The following is a 22,417-nucleotide window of genomic DNA, read 5'->3' on the forward strand; positions in this document are numbered from 1 at the left end:
CTGTTCATGCTCAGCATTATCTTTAAGTTTTAATTATTACATTTGGCCCAGCCATAGTTTTTAATTGTCCTTGCGTTACTGTTAATGTTTATAGCTTATTTTTGTTACGAGTTTTATTTTATTGTTTTGTATTATTTGTTGTTATTGCTTTATTATTGATGTATTGTGGGCTTGGCCTCATGTCGGCCGCACCGAGTCCCTTGGGAGATGGTAGCGGGGTATAAATAATAATAATAATAATAATAATTATTATTATTATTATTACTATTGATAGGTAGATAGATCGATCAGGAGGACTGTTGGGAGTTGCAGTCCAACAATAGGTAGAGAAGGAAGAATGGGGAGAAAGAGGAAGGGAAAGAAAAAGGGGAGAAGGAAGGGAAGAGGAAGAGAAGGAAGGAACGAGAAGAAGGAAGGAAGGAAGGAAGGAAGGAAGGAAGGAAGGAAGGAAGGAAGGAAGGAGAGAAAGAAGGAAAGAGAGAGAAAAAGGAGAGAAAGAGGGAGAAAAGGTTGGCCACAGCAACGTACAACTAGTAATAATAATAAATTATTATTATTTATCGTGTCATCAGCAACCATACCATTGTATTACATTTCTAACAGAACAAAACAAACAAACAGATAAAAAAGCACAAATTTTGCAAACTTGGTAGTTGATTAGATGTCCTTTGACCAGTCTCTGTCCCCTTGGAGTGCCTCTGGTGTTGCTGCAAGGAGGTCCTCCATGGTGCATGTGGCAGGGCTCAGGTTGCATTGCAGCAGGTGGTCAGTGGTTTGCTCTTCTCCACACTCGCATGTCGTGGATTCCACTTTGTGGCCCCATTTCTGAAGGTGGGCTCTGCATCTTGTGGTGCCAGAGTGTAGTCTGTTCAGCGCCTTCCAAGTCGGCCAGTCTTCTGTGTGCCCGGGAGGGAGTCTCTCATTTGGTATCACCCACGGATTGAGGTTCTGGGTTTGAGCCTGCCACTTTTGGACTCTCGCTTGCTAAGGTGTTCCAGCGAGTGTCTCTGTAGATCTAAGAAAACTATTTCTAGATTTAAGTCGTTGATATGCTGGCTGATACTCAAGCAAGGGATGAGCTGGAGATGTTGCTGCCTTGGTCCTTTCACTATTGGCTGCAACTTCCCAGAAGATGTCAGGTGGTGCAATACCAGCTAAACAGTGTAATTTCTCCAGTGGTGTAGGGCACAAACACCCTGTGATAATGTGGCATGTTTCATTAAGAGCCACATCCATTGTTTTAGCGTGGTGAGATGTGTTCCACACTGGGCATGTGTACTCAGCTGCAGAATAGCATAGCGCAAGGGCAGATGTCTTCACTGTGTCTGGTTGTGATCCCCAGGTTGTGCCAGTCAGCTTTCGTTCTTCCTCATGTACAGGTGGAATCTCATTTCTTTCCTGTAGTTTGAAGCCATGGTTCCATTGTTTCCTAGTCTCCAGGGCACGTCCCCCATTGTATATCTTTTCATTTCATTTTTTCTTCCTAAGTGGATTATTAGACATACTTACGCTCCAAAGAAAGGTTAAATCAAAACAATTTAAAGAAAGGTTAAATCAAAACAAACAAATCAAAAAAGACAAATGACAACACAGAGAAGAAAAATAAATTCCAATAAACATAGTAATTATAACTCACAAGCATCACCCATATCACTATAAAAGGTTACAACAATTAAGACATCTAGCATCACTAACATGGCCAAACAGCCCAGAAAACTCATAACAGACCATTACGGATCCTGTCTACCTATTGAACCTGAAGTCTTGGAAGTCTGTGTTAGACCAGGCCTGGGCAAACTTTGGCTCTCCAGGTGTTTTGGATTTTGGACTCCCACAATTCTTAACAGCCAGTAGGTGATGATAATGTGTGTTCGCTTGCTTGAATTTTTTTTTGCTTTGTCTCTAGGCCTTTTCTGATGCCATCAAAAAATGGCAGGAGCTATCTCCCGAAACCAGCGGCAAGCGGAAGCGAAGGAAAGAAATGAACCAGTATTCCTTCATAGACTTCAAATTTGAGCAAGGTGAGGAGTCACTATGTGGATAGTGTTTTTTTATTATTATTTCTTTCTTTCTTTATTTACAGTATTTCTATTCCACCCTTCTCACCCTGTAGGGGACTCATGGAGGATTACAATGTACACATACTTGGCAAACATTCAATGCCAAAGACACACAACAGATATAGACAAACAGTCAGAGGCTATTTAACTTTTTCTGGCCGCCAGGGGAGCTGTCGCTTTCATCATCCATCTGCGACACTGATGAAGTACTTCCGCATTCCCCGCATGCTTTGCTGGAGTCTTTTTTATGGCCTCGTAAATTAGTTAAATTAGCCTCCCCACACATAGGTGGTACCTAATTTTCCTACTTGAGAGATGCAACTGTCTTTTGGGTTGCAAAGGTCGACAACAAGCTACACAATTGGTTGGAAGCTCACTCCGATCCTGGCTGGCTTCGAACTCATGACCTTTCAGTCAGAAGTGATCTTAATGCAACTGACAACCAGCCAGATGTGCTATTGTCCCAGTCCTATAGTGTTCCCTTGCTACTTTGTGGTTCGCTTTTCGTGGACTCGCTGTGGCGGAAGCGTTGCAGGGCTGAAGAAGCAACAAGGTGCCTCTTCTGCTGCTTCTGGACCAGCAACAGCCGTGGCGCGATTGAGGAAGCGGCGGAGCCGTTGCGGGGTCCAAGCGGCGGCAAGGGGTCCAGGCTGCAATGAGGTGCCTTATCCGCTGCTTCTGGAGCAGCAGCAGCCGCAGCGCAATTCAGGGGGTGGCGGAAGCGTCGCAGGGCTGAAGCGGCGACAGGATGCCTCTTCTGCTGCTTCTGGACCAGCAGCAGCCGCGGTGCGATTGAGGAGGCAGCGGAGCCGTTGCAGGGTCCAAGCGGCGGCAAGAGGTCCAGGCTGCAATGAGGTGCCTTATCCGCTACTTCTGGAGCAGCAGCAGCCGCAGTGCAATTCAGGAGGTGGCGGAAGCGTCGCAGGACCGAAGCGGCGACAAGGTGCCTCTTCTGCTGCTTCTGGACCAGCAGCAGCCACAGCGCGATTTAGAAGGCGGTGGAGCCGTTGCAGGGGCCAAGCGGCGGCAAGAGGTCCAGGCTGCGATGAGGTGCCTCCTCCGTTGCTTCTGGGGCAGCAGCAGCCGCATCGCAATTCAGGAGGCAGCAGAAGCATCGCAGGGCCGAAGCGGCGACAAGGTGCCTCTTCTGCTGCTTCTGGACCAGCAGCAGCTGTGGCACGATTGAGGAAGTGGCAGAGGCGTTGCAGGGCCCAAGCGACGGCAAAAGATCCAGGCGGCAATAATAATAATAATAATAATAATAATAATAATAATAATCTTTATTTATTACCCCGCCACCATCTCCCCAATGGGGACTCGGAGCGGCTTACATGAGGCCAAGCCCAAATGACAATTACAATAAAGAAAACCAAAAACGCAAACCGAAAACACGAACAATAAACAATAACATCATAGTTACGCAGAAGATATGAATACATAACAATATAAAAGTAAAAAATACACACAGGCGCAATGAGGTGCTTCCTTGGCCACTTCTGGAGCAGCCACAGCATCTGGGCCGGGTCTGTTGGCAGGAAGAGGAGCGCTGAGGAGGAAGGTAAAGAGGGAGAGGAGGGAAGAAAAGCTGCCCCCAGAGAGAAGAAGAAGAGCCAGGGAGGGGGCGTCCCTACTTTGCGGAATTTCACTTATCGCGGGTGGTCCTGAACGTAACACCTGTGATAAGTGGAGGGAACAAACACTGTTTGTTGTTGTTCATTCGTTCAGTTGTCTCCGACTCTTCGTGACCTCATGGACCAGCCCACGCCAGAGCTCCCTGTCCGCCATCACCACCCCCAGCTCCTTCAAGGTCAGTCCAGTCACTTCAAGGATGCCATCCATCCATCTTGCCCTTGGTTGCCCCCTCTTCCTTTTACAAACACTGTATACACATAATAAAAGTGAAAATATGTATGCACGTTTTTGGCTGTGGTGCCCACTTACACATATAGCCTCCTGCCTCCAACGACAGCCATAACTTCCACTTCTCCGTCGTGGTCCCTGTGAATCGCACATATGGCCCCAGTGTTAGATTCTAATAAGAGTTTGCTTTGCCAAGGTTGCAGTTTTGTGTGCAGTTTGTGCTTCCCTCCTCCCTCTCTCCAAAAAGGAGTGTTTGTATTAACCTGCAAACCATTCTTTGCAATAACGTTTTAGGAGATATGAAAATCGAGAAGCGCATGTTCTTCTTGGAGAACAAGAGGCGGCACTTCAGGAGCTACGATGCCCTCGCGCTCCTCCCGGCCGTGCAGATGGAACGGGAGTTTTACGAGCAGAAAATCAAAGAAATGGCAGAGGTGAGTAATGACTAAGGCCTTATCCCTAGGTTTTGAAGCTTTGGTGGCAACTGAGGCTGAGTGAGGCTTAGATCAGTGTCTCTCAACCTTCCTAATGCCGTGACCCCTTAATAGAGTCCCTCATGTGGTGGTGACCCCCAACCATAACACTATTTTCGTTGCTACTTCACAACTGTCATTTTGCTTTTGTTATGAATCGTCATGTAAATATCTGATATGCAGAATGTATTTCCATTCACTCGACCAAATTTGGCACAAATACCCGATACACCCAAATTTAAATACTGGTAGATATGGGGTGGGGTGATTGATTTTCTCATTTGGGAGTTGTAGTTGCTGGGATTTATTGTTCACCCACAATCAAAGAATATTCAGAGCTCCACCAGTGATGGAATTGAACCAAACGTGGCACACAGAACTCCCATGACCAACAAAAAATACTGGAAAGGTTTGGTGGGCATTGACTTTCAGTTTGGGAGTTGTAGTTCACCTGCCTCCAGAGCCCGTGTGGGCTCAAGCAATGATATTTCTGGACCAAACTTGGCACAAATTCTCAATATGCCCAAATCTGAAAACTGGTGGAGTTTGGGGGAAATAGACTTGGCATTTGGGAGTTGTAATTGCTGGGATTTATAGTTCACCTACAATCAAAGAATATTCAGAGCTCCACCAGTGATGGAATTGAACCAAACTTGGCACACAGAACTCCCACGACCAACAGAAAATAAGGGAAGGGTTTGATGAGCACTGACCTTGAGTTTGGGAGCTGTAGTTCACCTCCATCCAGAGAGCACTGTGGACTCAAACAATGATGGATCTAGACCAAACTTGGCACAGATACTCAATATGCCCAAATGTGAAAATTAGTGGAGATTGGGGGAAATAGACTTGGCATTTGGGAGTTGTCGTTGCTGGGATTTATAGTTCACCTACAATCAAAGAATATTCAGAGCTCCACCAGTGATGGAACTGAACCAAACATGGCACACAGAACTCCCATGACTAACAGAAAATAAGGGAAGGGTTTGGTGGGCATTGACCTTGAGTACTGGAGTTGTAGTTCACCTGCATCCGGAGCCCCTGTGGGCTCAAACAATGATGGATCTGGTCCAAACTTGGCACAAATCCTCAATATGCCCAAATGTGAAAACCGGTGGAGATTGGGGAAAATAGACTTGGCATTTGGGAGTTGTCGTTGCTGGGATTTATAGTTCACCTACAATCAAAGAATATTCAGAGCTCCACCAGTGATGGAATTGAACCAAACTTGGCACACAGAACTCCCACAACCAACAGAAAATAAGGGAAGGGTTTGGTGGGCATTGACCTTGAGTTTGGCAGCTGTAGTTCATCTCCACCCAGAGAGCAGTGTGGACTCAAACAATGATGGATCTGGACCAAACTTGGCACAAATCCTCAATATGCCCAAATGTGAAAATTAGTGGAGATTGGGGGAAATAGACTTGGCATTTGGGAGTTGTCGTTGCTGGGATTTATAGTTCACCTACAATCAAAGAATATTCAGAGCTCCACCAGTGATGGAATTGAACCAAACTTGGCACACAGAACTCCCACGACCAACAGAAAATAAGGGAAGGGTTTGGTGGGCATTGACCTTGAGTTTTGGAGTTGTAGTTTACCTGCATCCGGAGCCCCTGTGGGCTCAAACAATGATGGATCTGGACCAAACTTGGCACAAATCCTCAATATGCCCAAATGTGAAAACCGGTGGAGTTTGGGGGGAAATAGACTTGGCATTTGGGAGTTGTCGTTGCTGGGATTTATAGTTCACCCACAATCAAAGAATATTCAGAGCTCCACCAGTGATGGAATTGAACCAAACTTGGCACACAGAACTCCCACGACCAACAGAAAATAAGGGAAGGGTTTGATGAGCATTGACCTTGAGTTTGGGAGCTGTAGTTCACCTCCATCCAGAGAGCACTGTGGACTCAAACAATGATGGATCTGGACCAAACTTGGCACAGATACTCAATATGGCCAAATGTGAAAACTGGTGGAGTTTGGGGGAAATAGACTTGGCATTTGGGAGTTGTAGTTGCTGGGATTTATAGTTCACCTACAATCAAAGAATATTCAGAGCTCCACCAGTGATGGAATTGAACCAAATTTGGCACACAGAACTCCCACGACCAACAGAAAATAAGGGAAGGGTTTGGTGGGCATTGACCTTGAGTTTGGCAGCTGTAGTTCACCTCCATCCAGAGAGCACTGTGGACTCAAACAATTATGCATCTGGACCAAACTTGGCACAGATCCTCAATATGGCTAAATGTGAAAACTGGTTGAGTTTGGGGGAAATAGACTTGGCATTTGGGAGTTGTAGTTGCTGGGATTTATAGTTCACCTACAATTAAAGAGAATTCTGAACCCTACCAGTGATAGAATTGGGCTAAACTCTGTGTAGACACAGAGACCCATTACTGGTTTTATCAGAGCTATATTGGTTACACAGACAAAAGGGTGAACATTCACATTTACTCAGCATTCACTCGACATACATTCATTCACGTTCATACTCACCACCTTCTTCATTCAGGTCATTTTGGAAGGAGGCGGTGGGTGGACAGGCTCAGCATTCCTGACAGATCTGCCACACTTTTCAAAGAAGAAAGGGTCTCTTTATGTAGCAGTCTGGATTGATTGACAACTTATTATTCAGCTAAAACTTGTGGATGCTCCAGCAATTCCAATTGCTTTTCTTCTGTTAAGATAAGGAACCATTGCTTTTGACTTCCTTAACTTAAAGAATGTAAACATATCCTGTTTACACCAAAAAACTTCCCAGGTCAGGTATTGTCAGTTCAACAATTTTAATGCCACTGTCAATCTTCGCCTCCTCTGTAATGTCAATTTTGGCCCCAATTTTCATAGTTTTTTCCTATCTTCAGTCTTGCCAAGCCTTAATGGAACGGTTGAGGAATTGAACAAGAAAACATAGTTTTTTATAATTTTTATTGTTTATTGCTTTTATGGTTTTTAAATGTATTGTGATGTGATTTTTTGCTTTTAATCGATGTATATATTTTTATATATGGCATCTAATTGTTACCGGTTTGTACACCGCCCTGAGTTGCCGTCGGGTTGATATGGGCGGAATAAAAGTGACGTAAACAAAACAAACAAATAAATAAATAAATAGGCCCTTAGCCAGACATCAATCATGCAGTTTCATTCATCCATCTACTCACTCCAGTGGCGCAGTGGGTTAAACCCTTGTGCCGGCAGGACTGAAGGCCGACAGGTTGCAGGTTCGAATCGGGGGAGAGGAGGATGAGCTCCCTATGTCAGCTCCAGCTCCTCATGCGGGGACATGAGAGAAGCCTCCTACAAGGATGATAAAATATCAAATCATCCAGGCATCCTCTGGGCAACATCCTTGCAGACGGCCAATTCTCTCACACCAGAAACAACTTGCAATTTCTCAGGTCGCTCCTGACACGACAAAAAAAAATCTACTCATGACACTGGTTTTCTCCTATCAGCTCTCTATTTTGAGGTACAGAACATAGGCCATCTACCCCTCTTCATGTGCACATCTGAGAAAAGCGGTATATAAATGCTGTAAATAAATAAAATAAATAAATATGCTTATCATTATTCTGTATAATGATCAGCATATTTATTTATTTTATTTATTTACAGCATTTATATACCACTTTTCTCACGCCTAGGGGGACTCAAAGTGGTTGCGTAAGAAACTAGAGCTGATGTGGTTTATCCAGTGCAATTTTCTGAATCGGTAACCCAAATAACCCCAGGAACAGACCTGAAAACCAAAAACTGCGTGTGTGTAATGAAGGTCTGGAGGTTCATAGTTGGACCATCTTCTCTCATTTCAGCATGCGGACTTTCTCCTTGCCCTGCAGATGAATGAAGAACAGTATCAAAAAGTAAGTTGTTTGGTGTCCTAAGCAGAGACTTCCATTTCAAACTTTAATAGAAAACAACATTTCCCTGATTTCAGAGGAGGGGGAGAGGGAGGGTGGAGTAGATGCCCAACTCTACTACTCCTTTCCACCTAATTGCAAGGAAGTCCCTTGGGTGCTGGACGAGTTCCTGACCTCTGTGATGGTCTGGATGAGGACAAATAAGCTGAGGATCAATCGTGACAAGACAGAGGTCCTCCAGGTCAATCGTAGGCCAGATCGAGCTATAGGGTGGTAACCTGTGCTTGACGGGGTTGCACTCCCCCTGAAATCACAGGTCTGTAGCTTGGGCGTCCTCCTAGATTCAGCGCTGACGCTTGAAGCTCAGACGTCAGCAGTGGCTGGGAGGGCCCTCGCACAATTGAAGCTCATGCGCCAGCTGCGACCGTACCTTGTGAAGTTGGACTTGGCCACGGTGGTCCACGCCTTAGTTGCCTCTAGATTGGACTATTGCAATGCGCTCTACGTGGGGCTGCCCTTGAAGATGGCCCGGAAATCCTAACTGGTCCAACGATCACCTGCGCGACCGCATTTCCCTCTACGAACCCACACATAGAATCATAGAATCATAGAATCAAAGAGTTGGAAGAGACCTTATGGGCCATCCAGTCCAACCCCCTGCCAAGAAGCAGGAATATTGCATTCAAATCACCCCTGACAGATGGCCATCCAGCCTCTGCTTAAAAGCCTCTCTTCGATCTTCTGGAGAGGCCCCCCTCTCACTCCCGCCACCTGGTGGGGATGAGGGAGAGTGCCTTCTCTGTGGTGGCCCCTCAGCTCTGGAATTCGCTCCCCAGAGATATTAGGCAAGCCCCACTCTGGCAGTCTTCAGGAAGAGCCTGAAAACTTGGCTGTTCCAATGTGCCTTCAGTGATTGATTGTTGTTGTTGTTCATTCGTTCAGTCGTCTCCGACTCTTCGTGACCTCATGGACCAGCCTACGCCAGAGCTCCCTGTCGGCCGTTACCACCCCCAGCTCCCTCAAGGTCAGTCCAGTCACTTCAAGGATGCCATCCATCCATCTTGCCCTTGGTCGGCCCCTCTTCCTTTTGCCTTCCACTTTCCCCAGCATAATTGTCTTCTCTAGGCTTTCCTGTCTCCTCATGATGTGGCCAAAGTACTTCAGCTTTGTCTCTAGTATCTTTCCCTCCAGTGAGCAGTCGGGCTTTCTTTCCTGGAGGATGGACTGGTTGGATCTTCTCGCAGTCCAAGGCACTCTCAGAACTTTCCTCCAACACCACAGCTCAAAAGCATCGATCTTCCTTCGCTCAGCCTTCCCTAAGGTCCAGCTCTCACATCCGTAGGTGACTACAGGGAAGACCATGGCTTTGACTAGGCAATGGATCTTGGTTGCCAGTCTGATGTCTCTACTCTTCACTATTTTATCGAGACTGGACATTGCTCTCCTCCCAAGAAGGAAGCGTCTTCTGATTTCCTGGCTACAGTCTGCATCTGCAGTAATCTTTGCACCTAGAAATACAACGTCTGTCACGGCCTCCACATTTTCTCCCTCTATTTTCCAGTTGTCAATCATTCTTGTTGCCATAATCTTGGTTTTCTTGACGTTTAGCTGCAACCCGGCTTTTGCGCTTTCTTCTTTCACCTTGATTAGAAGGCTCCTCAGCTCCTCCTCGCTTTCGGCCATCAGAGTGGTATCATCTGCATATCTGAGGTTGTTAATGTTTCTTCCAGCAATTTTCACCCCAGCTTTGCATTCATCCAGCCCCGCACATCCTCGCATGATGTGTTCTGCATACAAGTTAAAAAGGTTGGGTGAGAGTATGCAGCCTTGCCGTACGCCTTTCCCAATCTTGAACCAGTCTGTTGTTCCGTGGTCAGTTCTGACTGTTGCTACTTGGTCCTTGTACAGATTCCTCAGGAGAGAGACAAGGTGGCTTGGGATGCCCATCCCACCAAGAACTTGCCACAATTTATTATGATCCACACAGTCAAAGGCTTTAGAATAGTCAATGAAGCAGAAGTAGATGTTTTTCTGAAACTCCCTGCCTTTCTCCATTATCCAGCGGATATTGGCAATTTGGTCTCTCGTTCCTCTGCCTTTTCTAAACCCAGCTTGAACATCTGGCAACTCTCGGTCCATGTGTTGCTGGAGTCTTCCTTGCAGGATCTTGAGCATTACCTTACTGGCATGAGAAATAAGGGCCACTGTACGGAAGTTTGAGCAGTCTTTCGCATTTCCCTTTTTTGGTATGGGGATGTAAGTTGATTTTTTCCAGTCTGATGGCCATTCTTGTGTTTTCCATATTTGCTGGCAAATGGCATGCATCACCTTGACAGCATCATCTTTTAAGATTTTAAACAGTTCAGCTGGGATCCCATCATCTCCTGCTGCCTTGTTGTTAGCAATGCTTCTTAAGGCCCATTCAACCTCACTCCTCAGGATGTCTGGTTCTAATTCATTCACCACACCGTCAAAGCTATCCTCGATATTGTTATCCTTCCTATACAGATCTTCTGTATAGTCTCGCCACCTTCTCTTGATCTCTTCAGCTTCTGTTAGGTCCCTGCCATCTTTGTTTCTTATCATACCAATTTTTGCCTGAAATTTACCTCCAATGTTTCTAATTTTCTGGAAGAGGTCTCTTGTCCTTCCTATTCTGTTGTCTTCTTCCACTTCCATGCATTGCTTATTTAAAAATAGTTCCTTATCTCTTCTGGCTAACCTCTGGAATTGCGCATTTAACTGGGCATATCTCCCCTTTTCACTGTTTCCTTTTGCTTTCCTCCTTTCTTGGGCTACTTCCAGTGTCTCAGCAGACAACCATTTTGCCTTCTTCGTTTTCTTTTTCTTTGGGACGTACTTTGTTGCCACCTCCTGAACAATGTCGCGGACTTCTGTCCATAGTTCTTCTGGGACTCTGTTTACTAAATCTAGTCCTTCAAATCTGTTCTTCACTTCCACTGTATATTCGCTAGGAATGTTAGTGAGATCATATCTAACTGGTCTGTGTATTTTCCCTGATCTCTTTAGTTTTATTCTAAATTGGGCAATAAGAAGTTCGTGATCTGAGCTACAGTCAGCCCCAGGTCTTGTTTTCACCGACTGGATGGATGTCCGCCACCTTTGGCTGCAAAGGATGTAGTCAATCTGATTTCGGTGTTGACCATCTGGTGAAGTCCATGTATAAAGCCGTCTTTTAGGTTGTTGGAAGAGAGTATTCGTTATACACAGCGAGTTTTCCTGGCAGAATTCTATCAGCCTGCGTCCCGCTTCATTTTGTTCTCCCAGACCATGCTTGCCTGTGATCCCTGTTGTCATTTGACTTCCCACCTTGGCATTCCAGTCTCCTGTAATGAAAATAATGTCTCTTTTTGGTGTATTATCCAGTAGGTCCTGCAGATCCTCATAGAACTGATCTACTTCTGCTTCTTCAGCAGCTGTGGTTGGGGCGTATATTTGGATCACTGTGATGTTGAAAGGCTTTCCTTGCACTCGAATTGAGATCATTCTGTCATTTTTTGGGTTGTATCCAAGCACCGCTTTAGCGAATTTCTTATTAATTATGAAGGCTACTCCATTTCTTCGATGTTCCTCTTGTCCGCAGTAGTAGATCTGGTGGTCATCTGATGTGAAGTGGCCCATTCCAGTCCATTTCAGTTCGCTGACCCCCAGAATGTCTATCTTTAGTCTTGACATCTCACCAATAACAACATCCAATTTGCCCTGGCTCATAGATCTTACATTCCAGGTTCCTATGGTGTGTTGATCTTTAGAGCATCGGATTCGTCGTTCGCCTCCAGTACCGTCGGCCGCTAGCCTTCCTTTCGGCTTTGAGCTAGCTGCGTCATCACATCTGGGGCTAGTTGAACTTATCCTCTGCTCCTCCCCAGTAGCATTTTGGCCATCTTCCGACCTGGGAGTCCCATCTTCCAATGGCATACCGACATATCTCTGGTTGTACTGGTCCATTTAGTTTTCTTGGCAAGGATACTGGAGTGGTTTGCCATTGCCTTCCCCAGGGATCACGCTTGGTCTGACCTCTCTGCCACAACCGTCCCGTCTTGGGTGGCCCTTCACGGTTTCGCTCATGACATCATTGAGGTGCTCAAGCTCCAGCGCCCCGACAAGGCGGTGATCCTTTGCTGGAGAGTGATTGATTACATGATAATTATTCAAATTTATAAAGCTCAGAGCAGCTTACAAGAACAACCTAAAATCTAACATAATTTTAAAACAATTTTAAACAATTTTAAAACAATTTAAAAACAACAATATCAAAGATCAAAGGCCTGTCTTACATGCCCTGCGGAAAGCTGATAGGTCCCGCAAGGCACGGACTTCAGGTGGCAGAGTATTCCAAAGCGATGGTGCCACTGCTGGAAAGGCTCTGCGACATATGAGTGTCACATCTTCAGAAGAAAAACCAGATTGGGTGGCCATCTGACAGGGGTGATTTGATTGTACTTTTCCTGCTTAACAGAAGGGGGTAGGGCTGGATGGCCCGTGTGGTTTCTTCCAACTCGATGATTCTCTAAAACAGTAGTTCTCAGCCTGTGGGTGTTTTGGCCTACAACTCCAAGAAATTTCAGCCAGTTTACCAGCTGTTAGGATTTCTGGGAGTTGAAGGCCAAAACATCTGGGGACCCTCAGGTTGAGAACCACTGCTCTAAAACATGCCATGGTCTGGATGAGGGCGAACAAATTGAAATTGAATCCAGACAAGACAGAGGTCCTCCTGGTCAGTCGCAAGGCCGAACAGGGCATAGGGTTACAGCCTGTGCTGGATGGGGTCGCACTCCCCTTGAAGGCGCAGGTTCGCAGCTTGGGTGTGATCCTGGATTCATCGTTGAGCCTGGATCCCCAGGTTTCAGCGGTGACCAGGGGAGCATTTGCACAGCTCAGGCTCGTGCGCCAGCTGCACCCGTACCTCAGGAAGTCTGACTTGGCCACGGTAGTACACGCTCTGGTCACATCCCGCCTTGACTACTGCAACGCTCTCTACGTGGGGCTGCCCTTGAAGACGGCCCGGAAGCTCCAGCTAGTCCAGCGCGCGGCAGCCATGTTACTAACAGGAGCGGGACGCAGGGAGCATACAACGCCCTTGTTGTTCCAGCTCCACTGGCTGCCGATCTGCTACCGGGCCCAATTCAAGGTGCTGGTGCTGGCCTACAAAGCCCTAAACGGTTCCGGCCCAAAATACCTGTCTGACCGCATCTCGGCCTATGAGCCCACGAGGACTTTGAGATCGTCTGGGGAAGCCCTTCTCTCGATCCCGCCTGCCTCACAGGCACGCCTGGTGGGGACGAGGGATAGGGCCTTCTCGGTGGTGGCCCCCCGGCTGTGGAACACCCTCCCTGTAGACATCAGACAGGCGCCCTCCCTTATGACATTCCGCAAGAGACTAAAGACGTGGTTGTTTGAGAAGGCGTTTGATTAGTGCTACAACAATTGGCAATGACGATTGGAACGGAATTTGGAAAACGAGATTAGATTGTGATTCTATGATGAGACGTCGCGAATGATTTAGTGTAATTGTATTATTGATAGTGATGTTGTTATTGTTGTTTGTGATATTGCCTTTATTGCAAATTGTTTTTTATATGCTGTACACCGCCGTGAGTCGCCCTAGGGCTGAGAACGGCGGTCTACAAATGCAGTAAATAAATAAATAAATGGCCAAATAATTGATTTTTTCACTGGCAACCTCCCAAACAAGCGGGGCTCCTATTAATAGAGAAGTGGCGGCATGTTCGGGACGACACTAGTGAACTCACCTTTGGGAACCTACTTGCAGGATGGCCAGATGATCGAGTGCCGCTGTTGCTATGGGGAGTTTGCGTTTGAGGAGCTGACGCAGTGCGCCGACGGACACTTGTTTTGCAAGGAGTGCCTAATAAAATATGCTCAGGAGGCGGTCTTTGGCTCTGGAAAGGTAAGAGCGTCTGATTGGGGAGCGAAAGCAGCTAGTCCATGCCTTGAGCCAGTGATTGCTCATCATTTCAGCTCAGGTTACTGTTCTTTTTTCTGGGCTTTAAACTGAGTATTTGTGTCTTGGTGAGAGTTGTATATCTAGCAGTGAAGTTTTGAGTGTTCTTATGAGAATGGTAATTATTGTTATTGCTTTATTTTTTACCCACCTCTCCTCGAGGCGGGGCTCAACATGGTTAAAACATATCATCATAAATAGAGTAAAGGTAAAGGTTTTCCCCTGACGTTACGTCCAGTCGTATCTGACTGGTGGTTGGTGCTCATCTCCATTTCTAAGCTGAAGAGCCGACATTGTCTGTATTTACAGTATTTATTTTATTTACAGCATTTCTATTCCGCCCTTCTCACCCCACAGGGGACTCAGGGCGGATTACAGTGTACACATATATGGCAAACATTCAATGCCAATAGACATACAACGTATATAGACACACACAGAGGCTATTTAACTTTTTCTGGCCACTGTCGCTTTCCTCGTCCATCTACGACACTAATGAAGCACTTCCGCATTCCCCGCATGCTTCCCCGCTGGAGTGCTTTTTGCTGGAGTCTTTTTATGGCCTCATGAATTAGTTAAATTAGCCTCCCCACACATAGGTGGTACCTAATTTTCCTACTTGACAGATGCAACTGTCTTTCGGGTTGCAAAGGTCGACAACAAGCTACACAGAACACCTCCAAGGTCATGTGGTCACTGGCATACACATATATGGCAAACACTCAATGCCAATTAGACATACAACGTATATAGACATACACAGAGGCTATTTAACTTTTTCTGGCCGCCAGGGGAGCTGTCGCTTTCATTGTCCATCTACGACACTGATGAAGTACTTCCGCATTCCCCGCATGCTTCCCCGCTGGAGTGCTTTTTGCTGGAGTCTTTTTATGGCCTCATAAATTAGTTAATTAGCCTCCCCACATATAGGTGGTACCTAATTTTCCTACTTGACAGATGTAACTCTCTTTCGGGTTGCGAAGGTCGACAACAAGCTACACAAAACACCTCCAAGGTCATGTGGCCACTGGCATGACTGCATGGAGCACCGTTACCTTCCCGCCGGAGCAGTACCTATTGATCTACTCATATTTGCATGTTTTTGCAGTGCTAGGTTGGCAGAAGCTGGGGCTAACTGCGGGAGCTCACCCCGCTCTCCGGATTCGAACCTGTGACATTTCAGTCAGCAAGTTCAGCAGCTCAGCACTTTACCCCCCTGCGCCACCAGTGTCTCCCATCAGCATAAATACATACTGCAATGAAATACATATAGTGAGATACACAGAACAAAGATGAGACTGTCTTCCTGAAGAAGAATGGAAGACCCAATGTGTAGGAAAAGCTTGAGGAACAAGCGATTTCCCCAGATCTGGTTGCATTGCAGAACATAGTTTAAAAAAGACATCATTCTAAATGCATATATTAAATTGCAATGAAATACATATATTAAGATACACAGAGGATAAGGAAAATGGAAGACCCAATGTGTACGAAAAGCATGAGTCCAAAACACCTGGAGGGCCGAACTTTGCCCATGGCTGGTCTAAGCATTAAATAAACTACTACTAATCCATTTTCTTTCCTTGCTCTCTTCTTTCTGTATCTAGTCAGAGCTCAGCTGCATGGAAGGGAGCTGTACGTGTTCCTTTCCAACCAGTGAACTGGAAAAAGTGCTTCCTGAAAACATACTGTGCAAATACTACGAGCGGAAAGCTGAAGAGGAGGTGGCTGCGGCCTGTGCGGATGAGTTAGTCAGGTAAGGGTTGCGGTTTGTGTCTAAATAATTTGAGGCTCTAAAGATTATGAGACAAACATTATGTATTGGTTGAAGTAGGCATGGGTCGACTTCGGCCTTCCCTCCAGGTGTTTTGGACTTCAACTCCCACGATTCCTAACAGCCGGTAGGCTGTTAGGAATCGTGGGAGTTGAAGTCCAAAACACCTGGAGGGAGGGCCAAAGTCGACCCATGCTAGGGTTACTTACTTAGGCAATCCCTCATTGTCTAAGTAGGATTGTCTTCCAAGATCGGTGTCCTGGTGGTGGGTCCGTAGGTGACTATGGAGCCCCATTCTTGATCTGCATCTTCTCCCACAGTGAGGGCATCAGTTTCCAGGTGGAAGGCGATCCCGGTCGGGGTTGGCTTGATGCGCCTTCCTCTTGGCATGTTTCTCTCTTTTGCCCTCCATTCGTGCCTCTTCACATTCTGAAGCACTGCTGGTCACAGCTGACCTCCAGCTGGAGCGCTCAAGGGCCAGGCTTCCCAGTTCTCAGTGTCTATGCCAGAGTTATTAAGGTGGAAGGCAGTCTCAGTCAGGGTTGGCTTGATGCTCCTTCCTCTTGGCACATTTCTCTCGTTCACCCTCCATTCGTGCCTCTTCACATTCTGCAGCACTGCTGGTCACAGCTGACCTCCAGCTGGAGCGCTCAAGGGCCAGGGCTTCCCAGTTCTCAGTGTCTATGCCAGAGTTATTAAGGTGGAAGGCAGTCTCAGTCAGGGTTGGCTTGATGCTCCTTCCTCTTGGCACGTTTCTCTCTTTCGCCCTCCATTCGTGCCTCTTCAAATTCTGCAGCACTGCTGGTCACAGCTGACCTCCAGCTGGAGCACTCAAGGACCGTGACTTCCCAGTTCTCGGTGTCTATGCCAGAGTTTTTAAGGTTGGCTTTGAGCCCATCTTTCAATCTCTTTTTCTGCCCACCAACATTCCGTTTTCCGTTCTTGAGTTCAGAGTAGAGCAACTGCTTTGGGAGACGGTGATGAGGCATCTGGACAACGTGGCCAGCCCAGCAGAGTTGATGGCGGAGGACCATCACTTCAATGCTGGTGGTCTTGCCTTCTTCCAGCATGCTGACATTTGTCTGCTTGTCTTCCCAAAAGATTGCAGGATTTTTTGGAGGCAACGCTGATGGAATCGTTCCAGGAGTTGCATGTGACGTCTGTAGACAGTCCACGTTTCACAGGCATATAGTAGGGTTGGGAAGACAATAGCTTTATAAACAAGCACCTTGGTCTCCTTACGGATATCTTCCAGCACACTGATATTTGTCTGCTTGTCTTCCCAAGAGATTTGCGGGATTTTCCAGAGGCAGTGCTGATGGAATCGTTCCAGGAGTTGCATGTAACGTCTGTAGACAGTCCACGTTTTGCAGGCGTAGAGCAGGGTTGGGAGGACAATAGCGTTATAAACAAACCCCTTGGTCTCCCTATGGATGTCTCAGTCCTCAAACACTCTCTGCTTCATTTGGAAGAATGCTGCACTCGCAGAGCTCAGGCAGTGTTGTGTTTTGGTGTCGATGTTGACTGGTGGAGGGGTGGCTGCCAAGGGAGCAGAAAGGATCCACATTTTTTAATGTTATACCATTAAGCTGTATTTTTGGCATTGCAGAAGGATTGGCTGGTGATGGCTCAGTGGTTTTCTCAATGTTCAATGAGAGGCCAAGCTTGTTTGCTTCTGCAAATGTGTTTAGAGTGGTCTTCTGAATGCTCATAGACTACATTATCATCAGCATATTGGAGCTCTATAATAGATATTGTTGTGACCTTGGTTTTGGCTTCCAGCCTGCTGAGGTTAGAGAGCTTGCCATTGGTGGGATTTGAACCCTGGTCTCCCGAATATTAGTTAAGTGCTCAAAAGATACACATCTTAATGTAGCCTTAGCAGTATAGGACCTGAAATTAGAGGTGGGTGTGGCTGCCTGCCTTCTTTAGGAGCGTTTTGCTAGGAGAGATATGCAGCCCAGGGCAATGTTCAGCTGCAGTGGTCAAAGAGGCCAAATGCAGGCCAGAGTGTCTCAAATGTCCATCTTTGAAGGGTCCATATTCTTTAATGTTACACCATTAAGCTGTATTTCTGGCATTGGAGAGGGATTGGCTGGTGACTCCTGGAAGGGGACTTTGATTTTCTCGATGTTCAATGACAGGCCGAGCTTCTCGTATTCTTCTGCGAAGGTGTTTAGAGTGGCTTGTAGATCTTCTTCTGAATGCGCACATACGACACTGTCATCAGCATATTGGAGTTCTATAACATGTTGTAACCTTGGCTTTGGCTTTCAGTCTGCTGAGGTTAACAGCATGCCATCTGTCCGATAGATGATTTCCACTCCGGTGGGAAGCTTCCCGTCAACAAGATGAAGTATCATAGCGATAAAGATGGAGAATTAAGTTAGGGCAATAATAACACATCCCTATTTGACACCTGATTCCACCTTAAATGGGTCACTTTGGGAGCCATTGCTGTCCAAGACTGTCCAAGGCCAGGGTCAAAGTGTTGTTTGTGTTAACTCCACTGGCAATATGGAAAAGCGTCACCATTTCCATGTCTTCTTGGTTCCCAGGTGTCCCTTCTGCAACTTCCCGGCCCTCTTGGACAAGGACGTGAAGCGGTTCAGCTGTCCGAACCCTCGTTGCAGGAAGGTAGGAATTGGATATTGGGTTCAGCGATTTACTGCCGGCCTTGTTGAAGCACCGAGGCTGTTGAAACAGTTACGGAGTGGGACTTGGAGGTCTCAAACGGGGAACTCGGCATTCTGGTGTATTTCAGGGTGAATAGTTGTTGTTTTTTTTGCCAGGGCTGCTTTGCAAGAAGTGTCATGCATCTTGATAGGTTTTACGAAATGAGAGCTGGGAATATCATTGGGGTTGCTTTGAGTTTTTCAGGCTGTATGACTATTTTCCAGTAGCATTCTCTACTGGAGGGAATGCTACTGGAACATGGCCATACAGCCTGATAACCTCACAGCAAGCCAGTGATTCTGGTCATGAAAGCCTTTGAGATGCTTTTTGGAAGGTACGAAGGTTGAATGAAAAGTAACGCCTCCACCTTCGTTACTTGGGTTTGGATGGGAATATTTAAATAAATCAAACACAGAAATCACCCTTAGGATGTGCTCTTTAACCACCACTATTCACTTTTCCACATAATCACCAGACAATTGGATACATTTCTGCCAACAATGAACAAGTTTTCTGAAACCGTCACGGAAGAAGTCAACACTCTGTTTCCGCAACCAGTGTCTTACAGTTTTATCCATGTACCCATCGTGCACAGATCTTCCGATAGCACAGTAGACTCTCCTCTACAGTTCCATTTTGGTGGGAAGCCTTAGCATTGAACGGTTGTGTTGTTAAAGTGCGAAGTATGGAACCCTGTGCAGACGGTCGGTCAATGCGACTTAAATCAACGTGCATTCATTGAATTCTTGAGAGCCAGAAGTGTCACCCCAAAGGAGATACCTCAGAGAATGCAAGCTGTTTATGGGGTTGTGTTGATGTGAGTACTGTGCGTTGTTGGGAGAGTAAGTTTAAAGATGTTGAGGTGGGAACATCTGACTTGCGTGGCAAACAAGGAGCTGGACGTCCTGTGACAGCAACCACCGCGTTTCACATGTTTCTCTAGTGGTGTAGGGCGCAGACACCCCGTGATGATGCGGCATGTCTAATGAAGAGCCACATCCACTGTTTTAGCGTGGTGAGATGTGTTCCACACTGGGCATGCATACTCAGCAGCAGGGTAGCCAAGCGCAAGGGCAGATGTCTTCCCTGTGTCTGGTTGTGATCCCCAGGTTGTGCCAGTCAGCTTTCGTTTCTACCGCCCACTTTTGGCTTGATAATCAGGCAGTGCTTCTTGTACGTCAGAGCAAGGCCCAGAGTGACTCCCAGGTATTTGGGTGTGCTGTAATGCTCCAGTGGGATTCATTCCCGGTCATCCTCAGAGCTTGAGATGCTTGTCTGTTCTTAAGGTTAAAAACACATGTCTGTGTTTTAAATGGATTAGGAATCAGCTGGTTTTCCCTGGAATAAGCAGAAAACACACCTAGAGCTTCTGAGAGCCAACCATTTCAAAGCTCCGTGCTTGAGCGGTGATGGCACGATCGTCAGCGTAGATGAAACTCTCTGTCCTTTGTTGAAATGACTGGTTATTCGGGTAAATGTTAATCATTGATGGAGCAAGCTGGTTTTCCGTGTAATAGGCAATAAGAGCTTCTAAAGCTTCAGAGAGCGTCTGTTCAACCATTTCAAAGCTCCCTGCTTGGGTGGTGATGGCACGATCGTCAGCATAGATGAAACTCTCTGTTCTTTCTGGCAGTGGCTGGTTATTTGTGCAAATGTTAAACATTGATGGAGCAAGCTGGTTTTCCCTGTAATAGGCAATAAGAGCATCTAAAGCTTCGGAGAGCTTCTGTTCAACCATTTCAAAGCTCCCTGCTTGAGCGGTGATGGCATGATCGTCAGCGTAGATGAAACTCTCTGTCCCTTCTAGCAGTGGCTGTTCATTCGTGTAAATGTTAAACATTGATGGAGCAAGCTGGTTTTCCCTGTAATAAGCAATAAGAGCACCTAAAGCTTTGGAGAGCTTCTGTTTAATGATTTCAAAGCTCCCTGCTTGGGTGGTGATGGCACGATCGTCAGCGTAGATGAAACTCTCTGTCCCTTCTGGCAGTGGCTGGTCATTTGTGTGAATGTGAAACATTGATGGAGCAAGCTGGTTTTCCCTGTAATAGGCAATAAGAGCATCTAAAGCTTCAAAGAGCTTCTGTTCAACCATTTCAAAGCTCCCTGCTTGGGCGGTGATGGCACCATCGTCAGCATAGATGAAACTCTCTGTCCCTTCTGGCAGTGGCTGGTCATTTGTGTAAATGGTAAACATTGATGGAGCAAGCTGGTTTCCCTTGTAATTAAGCAATAAGAGCATCTAAAGCTTCAGAGAGCTTCTGTTCAACCATTTCAAAGCTCCCTGCTTGGGTGGTGATGGCACGATCGTCAGCATAGATGAAACTCTCTGTCCCTTCTGGCAGTGGCTGGTCATTCGTGTAAATGTTAAACATTGATGGAGCAAGCTGGTTTCCCTTGTAATAGGCAGTAAGAGAGCTTCTGTTTAACCATTTCAAATCTCCCTGCTTGAGCGGTGATGGCACGATCGTCAGCATAGATGAAACTCTCTGTCCCTTCTGGCAGAGGCTGGTCATTTGTGTAGATGTTAAACATTGATGGAGCAAGCTGGTTTCCGTTGTAATAAGCAATAAGAGCACCTAAAGCTTCAGAGAGCGTCTGTTCAACAATTTCAAAGCTCCCTGCTTGGGCGGTGATGGCACCATCGTCAGCGTAGATGAAACTCTCTGTCCCTTCTGGCAGTGGCTGATCATTTGTGTAAATGTGAAACATTGATGGAGCAAGCTGGTTTTCCTTGTAATAGGCAATAAGAGCACCTAAAGCTTCAGAGAGCATCTGTTCAACCATTTCAAAGCTCCCTGCTTGGGCGGTGATGGCACAATCGTCAGCATAAATGAAACTCTCTGTCCCTTCTGGCAGAGGCTGGTCATTTGTGTAGATGTTAAACATTGATGGAGCAAGCTGGTTTTCCCTGTAATAGGCAATAAGAGCATCTAAAGCTTCAGAGAACGTCTATTCAACCATTTGAAAGCTCCCTGCTTGGGTGGTGGTGGCATGATCGTCAGCGTAGATGAAACTCTCTGTCCCTTCTGGCAGTGGCTGCTCATTTGTGCAAATGTGAAACATTGATGGAGCAAGCACACTCTGAAAACACATTTACAGACGGTCAAAGGGAGAAAACCGCTAGGTGGCAGCATTGGCATGTTGTCAGCCAAACATTGTCTTTTTCTCTGATTTTTTAAAGCTGGCTTCTCCCTTTAGAAGCCAAACAGAGTATTTTTCAGCCTGTCACGTTTTGTAAGCCCTCTCTTCCTCTAAGGAGTTTTCCCATTTAATCCTGAACTCCACCAACAATGGAATTGAACCAAACTTGGCACACAGAACTCCCATGACCAACAGAAAATACTAAAATGGGTTTGATGGGCATTGACCTTGAGTTTGGGAGTTGTAGTTCACCTACATTCAGAGAGCACTGTGGACTCAAACAACGATGAGTCTGGACCAAACTTGGCACGAATACTCAATATGCCAAGATGTAAACACTGTTGGAGTTTGGGGAAAATAGACATTGAAATTTGGGAGTTATTGTTGCTGGGATTTATAGTTCACCTACAGTCAAAGCAGATTCTGAATCCCACCAATGATAGAATTGGGCTAAACTTCCCAAGCAGAACCCACATGACCAATATGAAATATTGGAAGGGTTTGATGGTCATTGACCTTGAGTTTTGGAGTTGTAGTTCACCTACATTCAGAGAGCTCTGTGGACTCAAACTATG

General features: G+C 46.3%; 1 protein-coding gene across 1 annotated transcript in view; it reads left to right on the forward strand.

Moving 5' to 3' along the window:
- The window catches only part of LOC132780003 (E3 ubiquitin-protein ligase RNF216), a 146,411-nt gene that overhangs the window by 28,614 nt on the left and 95,380 nt on the right, over window positions 1-22,417 (forward strand). Inside the window, exons 8-13 of the mRNA XM_067462276.1 lie at window positions 1,907-2,021; window positions 4,215-4,354; window positions 8,218-8,268; window positions 14,060-14,197; window positions 15,859-16,007; window positions 18,584-18,662. Of these exons, the coding sequence (XP_067318377.1) occupies window positions 1,907-2,021; window positions 4,215-4,354; window positions 8,218-8,268; window positions 14,060-14,197; window positions 15,859-16,007; window positions 18,584-18,662 (672 nt within the window). The remainder of the gene's footprint in view (window positions 1-1,906; window positions 2,022-4,214; window positions 4,355-8,217; window positions 8,269-14,059; window positions 14,198-15,858; window positions 16,008-18,583; window positions 18,663-22,417) is intronic.

Source organism: Anolis sagrei, chromosome Y (genome assembly GCF_037176765.1).
Source record: "Anolis sagrei isolate rAnoSag1 chromosome Y, rAnoSag1.mat, whole genome shotgun sequence".
NCBI classification, from domain to species: domain Eukaryota; kingdom Metazoa; phylum Chordata; class Lepidosauria; order Squamata; family Dactyloidae; genus Anolis; species Anolis sagrei.